The 23,992-nt window shown below is 38.7% G+C and overlaps 1 protein-coding gene across 1 annotated transcript; it reads right to left on the reverse strand.

The window, feature by feature from the left end:
* Nucleotides 1-10,073: 10,073 nt before the first annotated feature.
* On the reverse strand, nt 10,074-22,201 carry AQP11 (aquaporin 11). Its single transcript, XM_043452344.1, has 3 exons — nt 21,230-22,201; nt 13,109-13,225; nt 10,074-10,392 (listed from the first exon to the last, which is right to left on the reverse strand). The coding sequence occupies exons 1-3, from the start codon at nt 21,846-21,848 to the stop codon at nt 10,313-10,315; spliced, it is 816 nt and encodes a 271-aa protein (XP_043308279.1). The 5' UTR covers nt 21,849-22,201; the 3' UTR covers nt 10,074-10,312.
* Nucleotides 22,202-23,992: the final 1,791 nt, after the last annotated feature.

Consider the following 23,992-nt stretch of genomic DNA (forward strand, 5'->3'; position numbering starts at 1 on the left):
TGTTTAAACCCTCTGGACCTATTTCATCATCTTTGTAAAATAAGAGGATTAGACTTTCAGTGTCTGAATGACTTAAAAAGATTCAACTGTAACATTCTGTATTGGTAGGAGCTGTACCCATAGCTTTGGGAAAATAAGGTGAGAAGAAAAGATCAGGTCAGGCTGTTTTAAAAAACTCATCACTAAGCCAACATTTCTTTTTTTTCATGGTGCTGTGATCTTTAGTCCATTAAATGACCTTAAACCAACATTTCTTGATTCTATTTGAACTTAATTTTAGGGTTGCTGGAATTGGTTTGTTTCCTATTTCTTGAGGTAGAGAAAATTTAAAGAAAAGACATAGACATTCTCCCCCTATAATATGAGCCATCTAAAATATCCTTAAGGCTAGTTAGTGGTCATCTGTTCTTGTTTAAAACATAAATCCATTAAAATATCTCAGTGGATTTCTGCCTTCCTTAGATTACTTTGTCAGATATTGATACTTTTCTTTAAATGTTTGTTGATTATGTATTTTGAGATATTGTTGGGATCTTTGCTGGTATTGTTGAAGACGAGAGATTATGCACAGATGATTGTAGTATGTAGCCCTTTACTTCTGGAAGACAAGTGTGATTACTCATTGCTCAGAGAGATTTTAGATATTTAGATAAAGTTTTATTTATCTGCAGTATTTCAAATAGAATCACTATATAGCTAATTCTCATACAAGTAATGTTTTTCAAGTATTTCTAGAATGGGTGAATCTGGTACCACCTTCTGTGACTTATCATTGAGTCACTCAGTCATGTCTGACTCTTTGCAGCCCCATGGACTGTAGTCCACCAGGCTTCTCTGTCCATGGAATTCTCCAGGCAAGAGTACTGGAGTGGGTTGCCATTTCCTTCTGTTAATTCTAAGAAAATCCCTTCTGAGGCTTCTAATAGAATTGTTGCCATCCCATGACAAAGAAGGTAAAATTGAAAAATATTTTCATTAGCATATTGCTCTGTCTACTCTTATCTATGTAGATAAAAACCAATATCTAATGTGGGGGACTTAATAACTTCAGATGAGAAATCAGAAAAACTTTTTGGGAGAGCAGTGGAACTTAGAATTGTTTTTAACAATAATTTTAAGAAGATAAATAGAAATATATAACTTGGGGATGAGGCTAAATAAAAGTGTATAAGGCTAATTCTTAGGATTTTATTTTTGGATTATTTTGAAGTTTATATGAATCACTAACAGCAGTGCCTGAAAGATGATGCAGTAAATGGTAATTATTACTAATAGTAATTAATTCTTTCCATAACAGAAAGAAGTGCCTACAAATACAATGTTAACTCACCTTTTAGAATACATCTGAGATGCCTGATATTTAAAATTCCACTGAGCTCTTAAAAGAGATGTGATAAAATTATGCATTTTTTCTCAAAGGACCTTCAGGCCTTCACTGCAAGTCTGTACTTTTGCTCTACAAACAAGTCCATTATACTTGAGCGTCTAGTTTCTTTTGCATGTAACAGATTAAAAAGGAGAAAAGGGTGGTTGCATCAGGCATATCAATAGCAGTAGTAGTAAGTAGCAGACAGAATTAGGAAGAAAAGCAAATACATATTACCCCAAAATACAACCTTCATAGTGTATAATGCAAATATATATATGAGGATAGTGTATCAATTTATGTTCATAAAAGTATGATCAAAATTACCAGCCTAAATTCTGGTTGTAAATCAAAACTGGCTAAGCAGGGGGAAAAAAAAGTATTAGAAGGCTATTTGGTAGCTCACGAAATGGACATGAAAGCTGAAATAAACCAGGCTCAGAAAAAGGTTAGGAACTCCAACTGGTTTACGTAAGATGTGATTCCTCTGGGTGTTAGGCTGATTTAATTGTTTTGTGTCTTTGAGTGACTGACCACAAGGTCCTGATTGGCACTCTGTGTGTTGCCAGAAAACAGGAATATCTGGCTTGTTCAGCTTCTGTTGTGGAAGGGCACTGCCCCTGCCCAGATTCTCACAGTGGTAGATTACCCCAAATAGAAAAGATCCTTGGATACTGGCTTGCAAAATTTATAGCTGGGCTTCCCTAGTAGCTTAGTGGTAAATAATCTGCCTTCAGTGCAGGAGACACGGGTTCAATCCCTGGGTCAGAAAGATCCCCTGGAGAAGGAAATGGCAATCCACTCCAGTATTCTTGCTTGGGAAATCCCATGGACAGAGGAACCTGGTGGGTTACAGTCCATGGGGTTGCAAAAGAGTCAGACACTGAGGCTTAGCAACCAAACAACAACTGCAAGCCTAAACCTTAGAAAAAAAACTTTATAAATTGGGGTTGTAAGTATACTATCAAGGGTGAAACAGACCACCAGCCCGGGTTGGATGCATGAGACAAGTGCTCAGGGCTGGTGCACTGGGAAGACCCAGAGGGATGGGATGGGGAGGGAGGCGGGAGGGGGGATCGGGATGGGGAACACATGTTAATCCATGGCTGATTCATGTCAATGTATGGCAAAAACCACTATAATATTGTAAAGTAATTAGCCTCCAACTAATAAAAAAAAAAATGGGGGTTGTATTTAATTAAAGTTAAGGAAGATTTTTATAAAAACTGAGGGACATACTGTTTGTCAAAATTTATTTTTTTAATTAAAAAAAAAATATTTTTGGCTGTGCTGAGTCTTCGTTGCTTTGCAGGGGCTTTCTCTAGTTTTGGCGCTACTCTTCACTGCGGTGCAAGGGCTTCTCATTGCGGTAGCTTCTCCTGTTGCAAAGCATAGCCTGTAGGGAGGCCGGGCAGTAGTTGCAGCGTGCAGCTCAGTAGTTACGGCACGTGGGCTTACATGCTCCGAGGCATGTGGAATCTTCCGGGACCAGGGATCAAATCCGTGTCCCCCATATTGGCAGGCAGATTCCTATCCACTGTGCCACAAGATAAGTCAAAATTGAAAGTGCGCATAAGTCCTCCAATTAAAAAAAATATTCAGACCACCTGCTGAGTATAAAAATAAAATGCCCATGAGAGACCCAAAAACTTCACTTAAAGGAATTTATTTAAAAGATAAATTTTCACATTAGGATAAGTCTAAGCACAAGGATATGAATAGTATCTTTATTTGTAAAAGACTGAAAATAAACTCAATGTCTATAATTAAGCCTGAGTGAACTATTTTTTTTAATTTATTTATTTTTGTTGGAGGCTAATTACTTTACAATATTGTAGTGATTTTTGCCATACATTGACATGAATCAGCCATGGGTGTACATGGGTCCCCCTCCCCCCCCACACCCCCCCCCCATCCCCGTCCCCAACCCTCCTCCCACTGAGTGAACTATTTACAGTACCTCTGTACAATGGAAAACTATATCCCTTAAAAAAAATAGAGCCTGTGTACCAATACTTGGTAAGCTCCAAGGTCCATTAATTACAGTGGGGATTATATGTGTCATGTGCATATACCTGATACATGAGAAAGTTATTTCTCGGAGAGGTAGGGGACAGAGGTAGGAGGGAAACTTGAGTTTTTTTCCCTGTTCATGAGTTGTCTCCCCTCAAAAAGATGTTAAAGTCCTAACACCCAGCGCCTCGGAGTGTGACCTTATTTGGAAATAAGGTCTTTACAGAGGTAATCAAGTTAAAATGAAGTCATTAGGATGAGCCCTAATCTAACATTACTGGAGGGACACATTCTTATCTGAGGGGAGAACTTGGACACAGAGATGACACAGGCAGAGGGAAAGCCATGTAAAGATGGACTGCTGTAGTGAGGCGTGCACAAGCGGAGGAATGCCTGAGTCTGCCAGAGCTAGGAGAAAGGTCCAGAATAGATCCTTCCTTAGTGCCTTTAAGAGGGGTCATGACTCCTGACATCTTGACCTTGGACTTCTGACCTCCAGAGCTGTGAGAAAATTTCCCTTATTCTAAACCACTTCGTTTATGGTACTTTGTTATGGCGTTACCAGAAAACTAATCTGTCCCCCCACAGTTGTATTTATTTTTAGTTCTACCAGTTTATTGCTACCAACCCATCTCCCTCAACCCTCAGGCGCGCGTACTCAGTCATGTAACCCATGGACTGCAGGCTGCCAGGTTCCTCTGTCCATGGATTTTTCCAGGCAAGAATACTGGAGTGGGTTGCTATTTCCTTCTCCATGTATTTTTTTTTAATCTGAGGAATAGGGATCTGGGCTTCATATTGTCATTTATTTTTATTTATTTACTTGGCTGTGTCAAGTCTTAGTTGTGGCATGTGGGGTCTTTGTTGTGGCTCACAGGCTTCAGATCTCATGGGAGTTCCTCAGTGGAGGGTGGGATCTTCGTTCACTGACCAGAGATCGAACCCCCATCCCCTGCATTGCACAGTGGATTCTTAACCATGGGACCACCAGGGAAGTCCCTGTGTGTCAGTTTAGAGTTTAGAAACAGTTTAGAGTTTCACAAAATTAGAAAATTTATAACTGTCATTCATTGTTTAAGTGCAAAACTCTGCAGGTAAAGGAAAAGTTAGTTATTACCTAATTTTATAAATAATTTGTGATGAAATATCTTTGGCATATTAATAAGACAATGTTACCTAGAGAATAGTATGTCTAATGAAATAAGTCAGGAAAAAAACATTGTATGATATCAAATATGTGCAATTGAAAAATAATACAAATGAATATATATGCAAAACAGAAACAGATTCACAGATAAAGAAAACAAACTTGTGGTTACCAAAGGGAAGAAATGGAGGAGGAACAAATTTGAGATGAGATTAGTAGATACGAGCTATTAATATCACTTAAAAAGTAGATAAGCAACACGGACATTGCATAGCACAGGGAATTATAGCCATTATCTTGCAGTAACTTAATGAAGTATAATCTGTATTACAATCACTATGCTATACACATGAAAATAACATTGTTCTCAACTATACTTCGGGAGAAGGCAATGGCAACCCACTCCAGTACTCTTGCCTGGGAAATCCCATGGACAGAGGAGCCTGGTGGGCTGCAGTCCATGGGGTTGCTAGGAGTTGGACACGACTGAGCAACTTCACTTTCACTTTTCACTTTCACGCTTTGGAGAAGGAAATGGCAACCCACTCCAGTGTTCTTGCCTGGAGAATCCCAGGGACGGGGGAGTCTGGTGGGCTGCCGTCTATGGGGTCGCACAGAGTCGGACACGACTGAAGCGACTTAGCAGCAGCAGCAGCAACTATACTTCAGTTTAAAAAAAGACTAATGTAACACATACCAACATAATTCGCATACAGTTAAAGCTCCCTTTGTAACCACTATCTCAAATAGTGGAATAACCACTATCTCAAATTTGGTATTTATTCAGAGGTAACCAGTATCCCAAATTTGGTATTTATCATAACTATGTGTTTGCATTTTTGCTCCATGTGTATATATCCTGTAAACATTACATAGTATTGGGTTGCATGTTTTGTAACTAATTGAATCTTTCTGCCGTTTTTCCTACTTAGCACTGTAATAGTTGCATTCAAGTCCAGAATGGGCAGGGACTTCCCTTGTGTTCCAGTGGTTAAGAATCCACCTTGCAATGCAGGGGCCGCGGGTTCGATCTCTGGTGAGAGAACTAAGATCCCACATCCCATGGAGAAACTAAGCCCACACGCCTCAACAACTGAGCCCGCTAGGGAACCCACAAGCCGCAACTGCTGAGCCCTCACACCACGGCTGGAGAATGCGTGTGCCACAGTGAAGGTCCCATGTGACAAAGATCCACGTACCACAACTCAGGCCAGATGCAGCCAACAGGGACGTGTCCAAAGAGATGTCCTTTTTGTGAAGTTTGATACAGGCAGCTCTCTAGCACAGCTCATTCATTCTCATGATGGGCATTTAAGATTCCAGTTATTCATTATTAAAGCAGTGCCGCAGCAGATATTCCTATGCATGTCTTACGATTGTATGCATGTGTGTGTGTTCGTTGCAGTAGCTTTCATTTCATTACATCTACAATAAGAAGTACCTTTCTGACCAGCAGGACTCACAAATGTTAATTTCTGCTAATCCCCCCCAAAAAACATCATTTAAAATACGTAAATCTTAAACTCTGCTAGATTTTGCTAAACTGTTCTCCAAAACGATGGTGGCTATTTATAGTAATAGTTTCCACCATTAGGAAGTAAGATTAATTCCTTCTCTCTATCCTTATCAATTTTTTATATTGCCAGCCTTCTGAATTTCTGCCAACCTGATGAATATGAAAATAGAGTTTCATCATGATTATAGTTTCCGTGTTCCTGATTATTCGTGAGATTGAACACCTTTCTGCTTTGTACATTTGACTCTTTTATGGTTTTTTGCCTAATTTTTTTTCTTACTTGTCCGTCCTTTATATATTCTAGACTCCAATATCCTGGTCTGTGACATGTCTTCATTTTGTTTATGGTGTCTTTTAAAAGCAAGAAGTTGTGGAATCTTGTGTGTGTTTAAAAGCAAGAAGTTGTGGAATTATTCCTTATGTAGGATGCTGTCAAGTGTAGTAGCCCTACCAGTCTAATACAGTTTTGCTATAGTGTGTTTTTAAATAATGTGAACCAGCTCATGAATGATTGCTAAAATAGGGCAGCGCTGTCCATATACCCAGAAATCACACTGATTCATGTGCAGTTTTTCCCAGCACATTAATGTTTTATACCAACAGTTTTGTAATAGTTAAATCAAAGAATATATGCCTTTCAGTCTGAAATAGAGAGGTGTTGCATGATTTGATTGCTTTAATAGGATCACGCAGTAGAAACATGAAATTATTGCAATAATTTGGGCAAGAGTAAGTAGATGGAGGCTTGACCAAACTATGCTGGTAGGCCATAACGAAAAGTATGAAAGCTTACTACCTTAGAAAAACACATGTGCACAAGAATGTTTATTGAAGCATTGATTTAATAGTGAATAACTACAAATGCCACCAACAGAATGGATACACTCTGCAATTTGAATTAACTAGAGCTGCATATACTGAGTTATATATTAGACAACAAAGTATAAATGTTGCCCATACAGATGGATATGAGTCTGGAGTTCAGGACAGTTGTATAAGCTGGACATAGAAATTTGGCAGTTATGATACAGTTGCTATAAAACCACAAGATTGGGTAAAATTACCAAGGGAGTAAGTAGAAATAGAAAAGATCTCAGAGGACTGAGCCCTGGGAAGCTATCATTTAGTTTGGAGGAAAGGAGGAAGAATAAACTGAGAAGGCAATGATTTTGGGGAACTGAAGTGATTCACAAGGAGAAAGCAATAAACTAGCAAATGCTGCTGATATGTAAGAAGTATGAGACGCTGACTTAACAACATTAAAGTCACTGATACCCTTGGCAAGAATTTCAGTGGAATGGTGGAGTTGAAGGCTTGACTAGAATGCTTCAAGAAAAAAATGGGAAGAGGAAAATTGAACTTCTGCAGACTCACATCATCACATCTGCTTACCTAACTCTTCTTCTGCCCATATATTCTTCCCTTCTGTCTTGTTACTATGAACCATCTGTGTGTCCTTCTAGCTAAGGCCTGCCCCTTCAGTTGCGCACTTGCTTTTATCTTTTCTTACCTATTAAAAACTGAACCTGGGAAATCTCCCCTCCCTTTCTGACATCATCACTTTCTCTACTGCATCATTCCTCTCAGCATGTAAACATGCCAATATCTTTCCCACCTTAAAAAAAGAAATTCTTTCTTGATCCAATTTCCCCCTTTAGATACCACCCACATTTTCTTTGTTTATAGCAAGTCTTTGAAAGAACTGTCCTACTGCTATCCAGTTTTTCTTATATTTCATGTATGGAGGCAGGCATGGAATAAGTAGACAGTTGGAATTAATTATATTGTGATTAAGCCATGTGAGTATGAGGATTTAGAGGAACAAGAGAATTAAGATTCTATGCAAGAGTGTAATTTAAGCTGCTTCAGAAGAAAGTAATTGATAGGGGAGAGAGATGTGAAAAGGTGGTAGTATCAGTGGACCCAAGTTCCCCATGGGGGTTCAAAGTATCATTGGAGATAAAGAAAGTAGGGTGAAGTGAGCTGGAGAGAGGGGTTAGTAGTTGGGAAAAGAGGTGTTTGAGGTCAGAGAAGAGTCTGAGTTATTCGTAATGACAAGCTCAAGGTTATGACCAAATTTGTAGCTGAGGCAGAAGAGAAAGGAAAAATTACTGGAGAGCCTTTCAAGTTCAGCCAATGAAGTGGGAGGCCAAGATACTGGAAGGGTCATCTTTGTAAGTATTGAAATCACCAGAAAATGTAACTGGAGTAGTGTAGAGAAGGAGTGAGAAAGGAACTCTATTCCTAAAAGATCAAGAAAGAATTGAGGGGGTTGTACAGTAGATAGAATAGATACAGTAGATAGAATTGCAGTAAGGAGTACCCAGGTAGAAGATGGCATGGTCTGATGATGTTATTAATAGAGGCAGCAGAGAACAGAGCTAAGCTGCCATTTGAGAGGGCTGCAGGGGCAAATCATGTCATCAGAAGTTATAACCTCTAATTCTGAGAAGTGAAGTTTAGAGAGCTGGGTATTTTCACAAGTTAATACTCAGTTTTCTTAAACCACAGTCTCATGATAAAGATATGAATTTTAAAAAATTATGTATGGAAAAAGCCATGAAACAAGTGAAATTCAGCTTCATGTTTGGAAGACATAGGGAGTGGCAAAGGGATTATTTTAAAGGGACCAGTCTTTTTTATTTATTTGGCTGCACTGGGTCTTAGTTGTGGCATGCGAGATCTTTAGTTGAGGCATGTGGGATCTAGTTCCCTGACTAGGGATCGAACCTAGGCCCCCTGCATTGGGAGGTCAGAGTCTTAGCCACTGGACCACCAGGGAAGTCCTGGGACCAGTTATATTGTGTGGTTGTAATAGCAGAATTCAGGCCTAATGTTGACTCATCTTTTTTATTTTTTTCAAGAGAAGCTAGAACTGTGGATTTTTGTGTTTTAAAAAAATATTACAAATGCTAGCTTGTTTGAAATACTGTGCAGATCAAATGAAACACGTCAGAAATTCCATTTAGCCATTGTCGCAATTTTATGAACTCTGCTTTTTAAAATAGAAACTACTATGTCTGTGTTTGTTAAGTTCAAGAGTCAAAGTCCATGACCCTCAAACTGGCTGCCTTGTTGGGTAGCCTGCAGCTGTTGAGTTCAGTCTGCAGGTTTATGGAGAGTGACTATCACAGGCCGATCATCAAGCAGCAGTTAAATCACCTGGAAGTTTATCAGTTGCTTAATTGATTATTACTCAAACAGGTCTTATTTCATCCCCCCACCCCCCCACTTTTTCTTTCTTTTTGCTTTCATTTCTAACCCTGATGATGGAATTCCTTTGAAGAAAAACATACTTAGCCTTTAATGGCCTGAACTTTAATAAAAGAAAGCTTCTAATAGAGGAAAACTTGAAGGTTCTTTAAGCCTGAAAAAAGAGACTGTAACATAAAATATTTAATGTTTCTTCAAAATCTTCAGTGTTCCTTCAGTCTTAATGATAACTGAGAAGATATTTTTGTATTGAAGTAGAAGTCTAAAGATGGTATTTGACTGTGTTTCACCTTGGGCAGAGCAGTAAACTCCCTTCCAGACTTAGTTTCCTTATCTGTAAAACGGATATTAAAAATACATGCCCTACGTACTTCATAAAGTAGCTGTTACAATCAAATGAGAACATGAAAAGCTTAAACTTTGTATGAGTGCTTTAGTAAAGTCTGTTAAAGAATGACAGCTTGCCTAAAGCTTCTGAAATTGCCTATTTAGAGAAAATATTTTAGATTAGAATATATTTAAAATTCAGGAAACCCCTTGAGTATCAGTAGATATCTACTTCTAATAGCAACTTTCCTATTGAAAGATGACACTGCTGATGGTATCATTGTTCGAGGTAGTGGCTGAAAAGTATCCCTCTCCAGTTCTGTAAGCATGACCGGTTGTACTTTGGTTAAAAATCTTGCTCGTTCAGATGACACCTGATACACATACTCTTTCTTGGTCCCACCATCATCTACCCTTCCCTTCTCACTCTGTACTCAAGTTTCTTTTTCATCAAAATTAACAATTATCACTTGAGATTTATACTTAATGTAGTCTTTTCTAGCAGCATTTAATACACACTTGAAAGAACAAGCCTTAACTGAGAAACACAGGATACTTCATTTTCACAGTAATTTTTTTTTTAAGTTCCAGTGATGAAAACTCTAAGGCAGCTTCTTCAAAGGAAGATAATATTGACGAATCCAGTGCAACCAGTGTTGAATATTAGGTGATAAAATCTTTATCACATCCAGCTTGACTGTCCTGTAATTGTCTGAGTCTTTTAGAATAGTTACTCCTTTTTATTAGTTGTGTGGTTGTCATATAGCCATGGAAGGAAAAAATTGAACATCAAAATCATCAGCAATATACCTGAAAGACAAACAGTAAATAGTAAAATAAAACAATCTTTAAGAAGTTTATGATCCGTGGTTATAATTTAAGATTATATACAATTATTTACCACAAGACTTGTAGAGGTGTGTTTAAAAGAATTAGCTACACCAGTTCTACATAAAACGTGTAGATATTTTATTTATTTTTGGCCATAACACATGACATGTGGGATCTTCATTCCCCAACCAGTGATCAAACCCATGCCCCCTGTGGTAGAAGCATTGAGTTTTAACCACTGGACCACAGGGAAGTTCCATCATGTAGATATTTTAAAGTCTAATATTCTCACATGATTTTTCTTCAACCATGAATCATTAAAAACAGTACATACTTGGAAAAACCAGTAGGATCTAAATAATGAATTCAAAGGATAAATAAAATAGAAAGATCTGGAGTTCTGTTTCTAGCTCCATTACTGGCTTGCTAAGTGAGAAACTCGACTTGGGTCCCCATTTTAATCTCAACCATTAATAGCTTTTAGAACTGTATTAAGCAAAGTTTCTGAAACAAAAATTTCAGTTGACATTTTAAAACTGGAATATAAATATGCTTTTAAAAATCAAATTAGTAAATTTTCATTTTTGAGGTCATTTCAGATAAATCTAGCATGTGTATAATAGGTAATTTAAAAACATTTTTATACTAAAGATTTAAAATTTTTCAATGGGAAACAGAAACAGAGGGCACAGCCATGGGACTCAAGTCACTGTCTAAAAGAGAAGTCTGTGGTGGTTAATGGTTTTATCTTAAGGTATGTAGGTTTAAAGCTCTATTGTTGCTCAGTCACTAAGTTGTGTCGGACTCTTTGTGACCCCATGGATAGCATGCCAAGCTTCCTTGTCCTTCCCTGTCCCCTGGAGTTTGCTCAAATTCATGTCCGTTGAGTCAGTGATGCTATCTAACCATCTTCCCAGATCAGAGTCTTTTCCAGTGAGTTGCCTTTTCCCAGGTGACCAAAAGTATTGGAGCTTCAGCTTCAGCATCAGTCCTTTCAGTGACTATTCAGGGTTGATTAAAGGTAGGCTTAATGCTCTAAATCAGTTAAACTTAAATTAAGAATGTGTTTTTATCACATGCAGATTTGATAATTTACTCCTGTTTGATAAGAGGAAATTAAGGTTTGACTAATACTTGGATAACTTAACAAATTTTTAAAAGATGAGCCTGTTTTGCAACCAGAAGCTTTAGATTAAAAAAAAAAATCAGAATCAATCTAATTCACAAAATTTGACATTTTCTTTATAAAGTTAGAGCCAGAAAATAAGACATTACGTTTAAAACTTTATAAAAATGGAGTTGCAGTTTTATAGAATCAAAAAGAATCTGCTAATTTTCATTATATGAAATGTATAAGCTAGAGAATTAATTCTATATACACCCTTATAGTCACATTTCTAACATCTTATTAATTTGGAGGAGGTGGCAGGGTGCGCCTGGGTTCAATCCCTGGTCAGGGAACTAGATCCTACGTGCTGCACCTATGAGTTGGCATGCCACAACTAGATCCCATATGCCATGACTGGAAAAAAGAAGATCCCACATTCCATAATGAAGATCAATGATCCCGTGTGCCGCAACAATTACCTGGTGCAGCCAAATAAATAAATATTAAAAAAAAACTATTAGTAGACCTGTCCAGGTAGTGACCTTTTTAACTTCTTTGTGAACTACAGTGACCTTTTTTTACTTCTTAAAAATCAAGAACAGATAATCTATCTTTGAAGAAGTTACTGGAAAACACTAGTAATGAATAGATGAAAAAAAGTTACCTTTATTAGCATCTTAAAATACAGTTTCTTTCTGATATTCTTCATGTTTAATATAGATATTACTGAGCATAACAGATGCTAAATGTGAGGAAAATTCCTAAATGACAGGAATGGAGGGTGAATGGGAGGAGTAAAGTGTCATGGCTATTCAAACCTGTTATGCCAATGTTTTCTTCTGTAGGTACCCTCCTACAGGTACCCTTTTTTTTTCCCCCCCACAGAAATGAGCAACAAGAAACAAAATGTAAACTGTGGATAAAAAGAAGAATGAACTAATAGAAGGCCAGTTATCCTCATATTCATTTATAGCTGTGAATTACAGTCAGGCTTAAAACAGGTGATTAGACAAAATCAAGAAATGCTGATAACTTATATAAGGATATGCATATCATGATTACAGTTATTTTGTAACTTTTTTGTGTTATTTGACCTATTTGAGAAGAAGAGTTTTACATATCTGACCCAGATAGAAATAATGGGAATGCAATTTGTGGAAAATTTTTAAACTACATTTATTATAGTTCTGTATTGTTTCATGAAATGCTCTTCAACAAAATGGGTCAAATGAGCCAAATAGTATTTTATCTGGAGCTCACAAACTTGAAAAAACAAATTCCTTTAGCAAAAAAAGATTATTTTTTAATGGAAGTAATCCTCACTTCTTTGCCCTCATATCTGAGAGCATATTAAAGATAGATTAAACTTCAAACTTACTATTCTTAACTTGTTTCTTTGAAGACAAAAGCAGTTTTAAAGGATACTGCACAAAATAAAATGTTATTTTGGGCATAATATTTCATACCTTTTTTGTTTTCTTTTTTGTTCCTACTCTGGCTTTGAAAATTGACATATTACAGTGACATTCCATATCGTATTTTAGCATATTCTAATCTTTTCATCATATTGAATAAAAATATACTTACCTAAAGAAGGAGAGAGCCAATATACTATAAAAAACTGAAGGAATGCTTCATCAAAACACTTGAAATGCAGTGAAAGTGCCAAAGTTGGATTAAATATAGCTCCTGTTAGACTTCCTCCTGTAATACATATTAAGCAGAATGATACCAAACCACATATCTTACATTTTCTTGTAACTAGAAATACAGGGATTACTAAATAAAACTTTTATTTTAGGTATTTAAGTTTTCTTATTCTGTAATTTTCCTTTGAAGAATCACCTGGCATATTATAGAATATAAAAATAGATTATAGATTATAATATGCCAGGTGCAAAAAAGGCAGGAGGACAAAGGACATTAAGAATTTTCATCCAGTGCTTTTCCTATAGTATATTATGAAATACACATTGAAAGTTAACCTGCTCTGTTAGTATTCCTACAGTTTTATAAAACAGATTTGGCTGCCCTTCTTAACATTCATCAACTTGAATTAATAAAAATATAATGAAAATGTTGTTAAAATGGGCACAATACCCCAGGATCCTCTTGAACAGAAATAACCTTGGTGTTGAAACAAAAAGTAAAATAGACCAAAGCATTATCATTGATTCCACTTTTACTTGTCAACAGAGCCCTAAAGAAGTGACTGTGAATGGTATGTGAATTATACCTCAATAAAGTGGTTACAGAAAAAAATTTTAATAAAAAAAGAAGTGACTGAGTAATCATGAAAGATCAGCACAAATTCTAACTGTTGCCTGCTTTTCAGGACTTAGGGTCCAGCTCTTCACTTAGGGTCTCTCTCTGAGATGGGGCCCAGGAATTTTGTAGCTGTGGCCACACAGCAAGTGAGGAAAAGCAAAAGAGGTTGGACTGGCTGTCCAGTGGTACTCACCAAAACTGTGGCTCAGCTTTTCAGAACATACCCTGATTGTATCCCTGAGATAGAGACATTTCCGGTGGTTGTTCCATGTGGAAGCTTGAGCACACTCATCTGCCTCTAACTTAGCCACAGCAAAAGATCAAAGATCTTTACAAATTTTACATGGACACACACCACAAGAGCATGTTAACTGTTTTTATAAAATGCCGTGAAGTAAAATTGGAAATTAAGTGACCTTTTCATAAGATTTCACTCTTGACAGGCTGAAAACATTGAAGCTGTGTTGCGATAAAGATGTTGAGAAATGAACTGAGTTCACTCCATGGCTAAGAGTTTTTTCCTAGCATTCCAGCCCCACAGCACAATTCATATTCATGCCTCAGCAATTATAAATGACATCACATCATGGACCTTCAGAACTACTCTTGAATAGTCAAATCCTGGAATGTTGAGCCTGCAACTGCCAGGGGCCAGCAGAATTATTTGGTTAGTGTGTGGTCATTTCAAATTAATGCCACAAAAAATTATTGAGTTCTTATATTCTGGACGCCATGAACAGAAAGGTAAGAACTCACACAGATCTTCCCACACAGATTATACAATAAAATATAATGTAATATGTGCAGTGATAATACAAGTGACCTGTGATTTTTTAAGGCATTTATCAATAGACAACCGTTACCTTCATAATTAGTTTGCTTCAGTATTGCCATTAGGTCTCTGGTATTTTTATTAGGTCTAAGAACACTACCATTTGGTTTTATACCACTCTAAAACTCCAGTTACTTCATACTCTTTGTCTTCTAATCCTCCCATCACCAGTTCTGCTCAGTGTAACTTGGTAGATGCTGCTTCTCCTAAGATGCACAAGTCTGTTCCTCCCTCTTGAGTATGAACTGGTTTTGCAACTTGCATTAACAAATAGAATGCAGCAGAAGTGATGCTATGTGAATTCTGAATGTGAGGGGCAACACTGAATTCTAGGCTCAGGTCTCAATAAATGCATCATTGGCTTCTACTCCTTGCTGTGTTGGAACAATGTACTGACCATGTACATGAGTTGGTCTAGGCTGATGGAGGATGAGAGGCCACAAGGAAAAAAACTGAGGTATCTCAGATGGCTGTTGGAACCAACCACTGGACACATGAGTGAAGCACCTTTGCTCTTCCAAAGAAACCAACTGTCCAGCTATATGATCTCAGGGGGATTTCCTATCTAACCCACAAAATCATGAAAAAAAAAATTGTTATTTTAAGCATTAAGCATAAGTTAACTGATTTAGAAATCCATTGTGTCAACAAAAGGTCCAAAAGATGGCATTGGCTTTGATATTTTAGGCTGGATCATTCTTTGTTGGGGTTGTCCTATGCACTGTGGGATTTTTAGCATTCCTAGCCTTGACCCATTAAATGTCAGTTGCATATTCATCTCCCCTATGTAACAAACAAAAATGTTCCCAGACGTTGCTCAAATTGTTCTGTTGAAAACCACTGTCCTAGAGAACTACTGGTACCTGTATACTAGTAGACACAAGGTTGTTTATTTATAATAGCAACAAACTGGGAAAAACCTAAGTGTTCATTCATAAGAAAATAGCTAAATAAATAACTTTATTATTAATTTGGAATGCTGTTCAGTATTCAAATAATAAGAAAGATCTCTTTACTAACACAGATATCCAAGATAGTATCACTGAACCACACCACTTAAAAAACATAAACTGCAGAAAGTAAGGTATGATTCATCTTAATATGAACGCACATATAATCGTTTCTGTAGGGTCCTATCAATATGTACAATAAACGTATGTAAGAGTTGGGAAGGACATGCATGCACAGAGGACTACACTGGTAAGAAGAGGAGGCAGGAAGGAGAGGGGACAGGCATGAAGGACGGCAATCAACAGGCACTGGGAGTCTCATTGGGAAAACAGAGTCTCATTGGTGGTGTTTGCATTTTTTACAAAGAACACATTCATGTATTTTGTAGTTAAATATGAATTATTTAAAAAGTAAGAATTATCCATCAGGCACAGAACTTGGAGAAAATGACTGAAAAATTAGTTACTATGTATTGATGTCTGGAGGGAAGAAGCCATAACACCTGTTGAAGAAGAGGTATCGACAGGGAGATCCAGCTGGCTGCTAAGAATCTCAGAGGACAGTGTGAACTTGGTGAAATTAGGACAGTCAAAGGACGGAGTTCCAAATGTGGTAATTATAGGCACTTAGGTTTCTCAGTAGTCCTAAAGCAAATCAAATTCTCTGACAGAATGACACTAAAATCATGCAAGACTTGTATAAAAGCTAGAGTGTCAATTAACTAATTTATAAATGGAATCTATAAATGGAATCACCCTTTCCAGTGACCAGACATCTGTGCCAGTTACTGTGGGAAGAACTTGGAGTACATTATTTTTCATGATAGTCTGAAGCGATAGTGTTATTCTCCATTTTAAGGATGAGGAAACAGACCTAAATTATCTCTCCTAAGGACACAGTCCAACTCCAAGAGGCTTATGCTCTTTACCACTGTATTATACTGGCATGAGAAAAACAAAAACAAAATATTTTGTGCCTTGTTTGAAGCTGTTTTTCATTTGTAGATTGGAACCTATTTCATATGGTTATTATATTAAAAGTAAATATACATATATAAAGGACTTAGCTCCTTTCTTTGACAAATAATCTATCCAAATTCTTCATGACTTAGAAGGATTCCAAAAGCTCCTGAATGGAGTAAAAGTGCAATTACTTTGAACATTTTATTAGGCTTATTTTGGAAGCTCTTAGACATAAAATATGGAATACCCAGATATGTATTATTTCTTTTGATTTTTTTAAGTGAATAGACTATTTGCTATTTCATTCATTTTACTCATTCTAAAAATAATGAGTATTTATTTGTAACAGGTGACACTATACTGTCCTGGTTATATTTCATAATGAATAAAACAGCTTTAGTCTCTGTACTCATAAAGCTTACTGTCTGGTGGAGGAAGACAGGCATTACATCAGAAAACAAGTATATAACTAAAAGTTCTGCAAAGGAAATGAACAGGGTACAGTAAGAAAGACAACCTACTTGGATGTGTAAAACAGATTTTTTCCAACATCTAATTAATTTATGCAGTTCTCTCATCCTAGTCATTGAACCAAATTATCCCCAAACCTAAATCTTCCTAAAGGAAGACTTGCTTGAAATTTGCATTAATAGTTTTATAGTTCTAATATGTTAAAAAATCACAAAGCTTTTTCTCACTTTATTTGGGAAGCCAATAAATACATAAGTGTTAAAGGCATCAGTGGCCTCCATCTGCACAAATGTGCAGGGTGCTAAATCAATAAATATGCAATCAGATGCTTAGTCATTGGCTATCCAAGGAGCCTGTAGCTATGTTGCTGAACAGTTATGTTCTATAAGCTTAAATAATCCATTCTTTTGATATGACCTGTATTAGTGACTTCTGGGTATCCTGAAATGCAAGTGATTAAAGAAATATCCCAGCATGCAACTTAGCCAAACCAGTACTAATATTATCTTAGTGGTGGTGGTTTAGCTGCTAAGTTGTGTCCAACTCTTACAACCCCATAGACTGTAGCCCGCCAGACTCCTCTGTCCATGGGATTTCCCAGGCAAGAATATTGGCGTGGGTTGCCATTTGCTACTCCGGGGGATCTTCCCAACCTAGGGATGGAACTCATGTCTCCTGCATTGCTGGTGGTCTCCTGCCTTGTAGGTGGATTCTTTACTGCTGAGCCACCAGGGAAGTCCAATAGAGTTTTAGAAGTTAAAAAAAGAGAGAGAGACTGACATACTGAAGTAACTTGTAACAACTCCTGACTTAGCTAATGCTTCCCCTGCCTTCCCTTCCCTATCCATTCTTAACTCCTTCCTGCAAAGTCCTCATGTCTGCCTGATGAGATACACACTGAGCTAGTCCTAAAACAGTTCACTCTATTTAAATAACTCTGACCTAAAGTTATGATTTATATCCATAGAAAATAATGGGGAGTGATATGGCTTAGTACAGCATTTCCCAAAGTATGTTCTCTTCTACTACACACTCCTAGACAAAAGTATTCCTATATTTGAAAAACTGTTCCATATCTTTCTCTTGGAGTTTCATGATAAACAGTAGCATAGTAAAACTCTGTGAGTCTTAAATTAGAAAATCTGTTTAATCCAGTGTTTGCTAAGTTTATTTGGTAACAATCCTTTGTTAACTTAAATTTTGTTATGTTATGGTAAAATATAACGTATGCCATTTTAACCACTTAAAAGTGTATAGTCATGGCATTGGTTATAATGTTCAACTATCACCACAATTTCTAAAATTTTCCATTGCCTGAAACAGAAACTGTACCTATTAAATAAAAAAATCCCTATTCCTCCTTGCTGCCCAACCCATGGTAACCTCTATTCTACTTTCTGACTCTATGAATTTGCCTATTCTGAATATTTCATATAAAGTGAAGTCATATAACATTTGTCTCTTTGTGTCTGGCTTATTTTGCTTAGCATAATGTTTTCAAGGTTCATTCCTATGGTATCATTTATCAGAACTTCATTCCTTTTCATGGCTGAACAATATTCAATTGTATGTATATATTTTTGCTACTTTTTAGGAGCATGCTGTAGAAATGCTGATAATGAAATGAGTATAAGCTTTAGTATAAATCTGAACCATGGTTCCAGCTCATTCTATTAATAGCTGTGTGGTCTTGAACAAGTCACTTTACTTAAAATGGGAATAGTATATTTATTCATCAGTGGGTTGTTGTAAGGATTAAATACCAAAACTCATAAATTTCCTATATGCTTGCACATTGCCCAGTGAATACTCTTATCTCCCTTATTTGGCAGAAAAGGAACATCATAATAATCAATTTCTGAAACAACAATAAATAATTGTTAGGTTCTGTCCCTGCAGTTTTCTTCACTGTCCAGTATGGTACTCACTAGTGTGGCTAGTGAGTACTTGAAATGTTGTTATTGTGACTGAGGAATATTTTAGTTGATAATCACATGTGACTAGTGACTATGATGAACTGACCAGCAACATCTAGACTGGAGCAGTGGTTCTCAGCCCTGGTTTCATATTGGGATCACCTGGGAAAATTTTAAATCTACCATTGCTTAGGCCCCTTCACACAGCAGTTAAATCTTATTTTGTTTTTTCCACAGCAATTAAATCTTAATCTCTGTACCCAGATATGAATATGTTTAAAACACTCCCCAGGGAGTGTTTTATGCAGAGGGAATGTTGAGAACCACTGCTCTAGTGATCCTTTCAGTCTCTCCTCCTCCTCCATCTAGTAGCCTCATTTCAGCAATGTCGATGTCAGTAATTTGAGGGGAAGGAAAAGAACGCTTCTGGATATCTTAAATTGTTATTTTACGGGTCTTCCAATAACTCTCCTTATATTTATGTATAATTTCAAATATTACCTTCTCTTCTCTCAAAATCTTTGTTACTTATAAAATAGATACTGGCTAATATTATATACAGTATTATTGTTGAAATCATAAATAGGTATTAACGGTACAAAAACAGGAAGAATACCAACTTATAGATTATCAAGAGAGGGATAAGGAACTCTGTATAACATTGTATTAATTTAAAACTTTTTTTTTGGCCGCCCCTGTGGGGCATGTGGAAGTCTAGATCCTCCAACCAGGGATCCAACCGGAGCTAGCCCCCAGCTCTGCAGTGGATGTGAGGAGTATTAACCACTGGATCATCAGGGAAGTCGCTAAAACATCTTTTAAATGTTTTACCATTTAATGTAAATGGTAAATTTAAATGTTTTTATTAAAAAATCTTTTAAATGTAAATTACCACATCTAATTAAAGTACAGAGCTAAATTGTGGCATAACTTTTTGCAAGCGATGATTCTGTTCATATACAAGGGATGTTTCTGCTTTAGTCCAAACTTAAAATTTTAATAAGCAACTACTCACCAACCCCTCAAATATGCATATATCCTTCCTTCTTTCCTATACCACTCATTTCCATCTGAGTCTACAAAAAGGATGGTACTAGCTTTTAAAGAAGGTGAAATGGATTGGAAAGTCTTTCATTTTACCTAGGAAGTTGAGCATATGTTTAAAAGTCTTTATCTTAAGGTTTGTCTCTACTCATAGTTTCCCTTTCAATGCGCAGAAGGCAGAGTCTTACTACTAGTTCTTTTTATTAGATGTCTACCTCCAAAACATTTTACAATTCAGATATAGTTCTAGTGAAAATATTCTGTTATGGTCATTTAAAATGATGTGCTTCATCATTGCCTTTCAAATTTCCCTATCCTATTTAGAATATTTTCCTGTTCTATTTAAAATATCCACTATATCTGAGATCTGTCAAGGTAAACATGATTTACAAAAAAGCAGATTTCTCAAGAATTATTTTTTTCTCAAGAATTTTTTTTTTAATTTGAGAATTTTTTATTGATCACCCTATTATACATTAAAGAAAGAAAGTGAAGTCACTCAGTTGTGTCCAACTCTTTGTTACCCCATGGACTATAGCCTGGACAGGCTCCTCTGTCCATGGGATTTTCCTGGCAAGAATACAGGAGTGGATTGCCATTCCTTTCTCCAGGGGATCTTCCCACCCCAGGGATCGAACCTGGGTCTCCCGCAAAGAATTTTCTTGATAATTATTTTAAAAAATCTTTGATTTCAAGCAAGTTCTGATTTTAAAACACATCTTCCTTGATAGGCCATTAAAAGTTCATTTCAGGATGAATTAGAAAGGAAATAAATGATTTTAAGTAATTTTGTAGAAAAATAACTAAGAAATAGAACTATAGAATTTTACTTCCCACTCTTACTACTAGCTAATCATGTAGCTTGTGCTTTAAATTAGAAGGAACTTTCGCAACCCAGGATCATTTTTCAGCGAGAGCCTCAGCAAGGATCTATATACCAACCGTGCAAGAGGTAGCTGATGTTATCTTTCCGCTCTACCATTACAACAATCCCTTTGTAGGATATTTGAACCCTTGGCAGTATCTCACATGATCTCTGTTTCAGCACAGAAGTAGCTTTCTCTGGGTGTTAAAAAGAAAGCACTGAATGGAGGATCGATATTTGGACCCTATCGGTAAAGAATGAGCTGCAAAATGAATTACGGAAATACCAATATTGACATCAAAGAAGCGTAGTAGTTTCGAATGTATCCTGGCAAAGAACTTAAGAGTCTCAAGTCATAGAAGCTGCGGACGTGCCCAGTGTTTTGTGGAAATAACAAACCTGCATAGACCAAAAAGGTGATGAGTGCTGACAGCAGGTGGATACGAAGCTTGGTTCGGACCTCCTGGAAGTGAAGCAAAGCGCTGTGGAAAATAAAAGAGCAGACAGCCTCTATGATGACCGCTTTGGGCAAGTCCACTTGAATGGGATTCCTGCAAACGAAGCTCCTCTCGCTGACGTGATACTTGGTCAGCCCCAGGCTCCACAGGGCGCCCATGCAGTACCTGCTGCACAGGGCACCAATCAGCTGAGCTAACAGTCTAATCGCACCCGTCTCAGCGGACATTCCCCCCAGCATCATCTGCATCATCACGCCGCACGGGTTGCTGGAGGTGCCCACCAGAGTCAGGCCATGCACCAATGAGAAGAAGTAGATTAGCGTCAGCGGCCAGGTGGGGTGAAGGGGTTCCTGCTCACTCAGCAGTTGTAACTCATGAGTGCAGAAGCAGAGCTGGAAGGTGGCCAGAAACTCCAAGACGAAGGCGTGGGCCATGGGCCCGTTCAGCTGCTGCCGGCTGACCACGCGGGCTAGACCCATGAACAGCACGATCGATAGCATCAGCCCCAGCGAGGTGCAGGTATCCTGCATCTCGGGCCAGAGCCCCCGTAGCGCGGTCATGGCTCTCTCAGCACCAGACGGGGCTGCCTGCTCGGACTCGGCAGGAGGCGGTCTCTGGGCCCCAGTCCTAAGTCCTCAGCCCCGCCCCCTCCTCACGCCCCTCGGGGCGGGCCGACTCCAGACCAGCGGGAGGCCCTGGGGTGCCACGCGGAAGGACTCCTCCCCATTTCCCCGGCTCTGCGCTAGAGTTTTGTTGCCAGAGCCGGGGAGGCGGGGAGGCGACGGGCCGCGAGGAGAGCTCTGCCAGGGCACCGTCTGAGGGGGCCAACAGCCAGCAGAAGACACACTCACGCCCTCGCTGTTTCCCTCAGGGACTGGAAGCGGGCGCGGGTGGGGCAGGGAGTGGAGGGACGGCGCGCGTCCGGAGGCCACTGCGCAGGCGCGCGACGGCCCGTGCGCCCTTGCGAGAGGCTAGACTTGGGCCCCAGGGTCCCCGGCGCTGAGCTGGAAGGCGCGCGCCCCCTGCGTCTTAACAGGTGCTTTGACATGAGAACCTTGAGGGTTTTACTTTTCAGCTCTTAAAACTGTAAAGCCGTCAAGCTGCAATCCAGACCCCCTAAAGAGCTTTTCTGCCAACCACCTCGTTTTTAATTTCTGGGACGACTGAGAAGGCGAGAAGCGGTGGAGGCCGGGGGTGGGGCGGCGTGGGTAGGGTGGGGCTGGGTACTGGTTTAAGGGGCGTGGCTTTCACAGAGAAATAAGGTTTGGCCTGTGTGAAGAAGGGTGTGCCACTGGGTTGGGTTTTTTTGTTTTTTTGTTTTTCCACCTGCCACCTGTAACATTTACCTCAGAAGGTTGTGGGTCACACGACTCACCTCGTGGATTTGTTTAAAAAAAAAAAAAACAACAAAAACCCGAGAGGTACCGTGGCACAGAGCTTAGGAGACAAAAGTGCTAGCTTAAAGTTGAAAGAGCGGATCTTGCCACCGCTTTCCACTCCCAACAGCTCGCCCATTTGGGATAGCCGCGTTATGGGTGCAGCTGGGAGGGAATGTCTGCGATTCCTCAGGCCTGGCATCTACCGTGCTTGCGTGTGTGCTAAGTCACTCAGTCGTGTCTGATTCTTGGCGACCCCATGGGCTGTAGCCCGCCAGGCTCCTCTGTCCATGGAATTCTCCAGGCAAGAATACTTAAGTGGGTTGCCATTTCTGTCGCCAGGGGAGCTTCCCAACCAAGGGGTTCAACCCGCGTCTCTTAAGTCTCCTGAACTGGCAAGTGGGTTCTTTACCACTAGAGCTACCTGGTATTCTGCAAAATGGGCTTTCCTGGTGGCGCTAGTGGTAAAGAATCCACCTACAACGCAGGAGACCCGGGTTCCATCCCTGGATCAAGAAGATCCCCTGGAGGAACACATGTACAACCATGGGTGATTCGTGTGAATGTATGGCAAAAACCACCACAATATTGTAAAGTAATTAGCCTCCAATTAAAACAAATTAAAAAAAAAAAAAGAAGAAGAAGATCCCCTGGAGGAGGAAAGGGCAACCCACTCTAGTGTTCTTGCCTGGAATAGAGGAGCCTGGCGGGCTACAGTCACTTAGCACACATAGGTATTATGGTTTAGCTGGGGGAGAGGGGTGCAGATACCTCTGCACTCTCCAGCTTCTGACCTGCCTCCCCCAGGCTGTGTTGACCACAGGTCCCCATTTCTTAAGGCTGGAGAGAAGGGAGAGAGAAAAATGAGGGGACTAATTAGCCCGAACTTCAAGTGATAGAGCACTTGGAAGGTATTCTTGGCGGTTCTCCTCAGCTTTGTTTCCCTATCTCAATTTGTCCATTTACAACTAATGAAAGTTCTCTTTGTAACTGTCAAATTTTCTGTGGTGCCGATAGACATTCCCTGAATTAGAAAAACAAATCATTTCAGAAAACACACAAACTCTGTAGACAGATGAGGTCCTTTCCTCTTTCCTGTGTTTGTGTCTGACCGGGAAACAATTTGAAGTAAATTTAAACTTATTGTTTGGTCACTGCTGTTGAAAGAAGTTGCTTTCAAATCACCTCTATGAGTATAACCCTCTCATCTCTCCCCTTTACTAGAAGTCACTTGACTTTACTGTGGATATATTTTGATGATTTTAAAAATATGCACAATGTGAGAATTGTGAATTAAGTTTTATTTGGGGCAAAGTGAAGGCTATACT

The sequence above is a fragment of the Cervus canadensis genome, chromosome 29 (assembly GCF_019320065.1).
Source record: "Cervus canadensis isolate Bull #8, Minnesota chromosome 29, ASM1932006v1, whole genome shotgun sequence".
Classification (NCBI taxonomy): domain Eukaryota; kingdom Metazoa; phylum Chordata; class Mammalia; order Artiodactyla; family Cervidae; genus Cervus; species Cervus canadensis.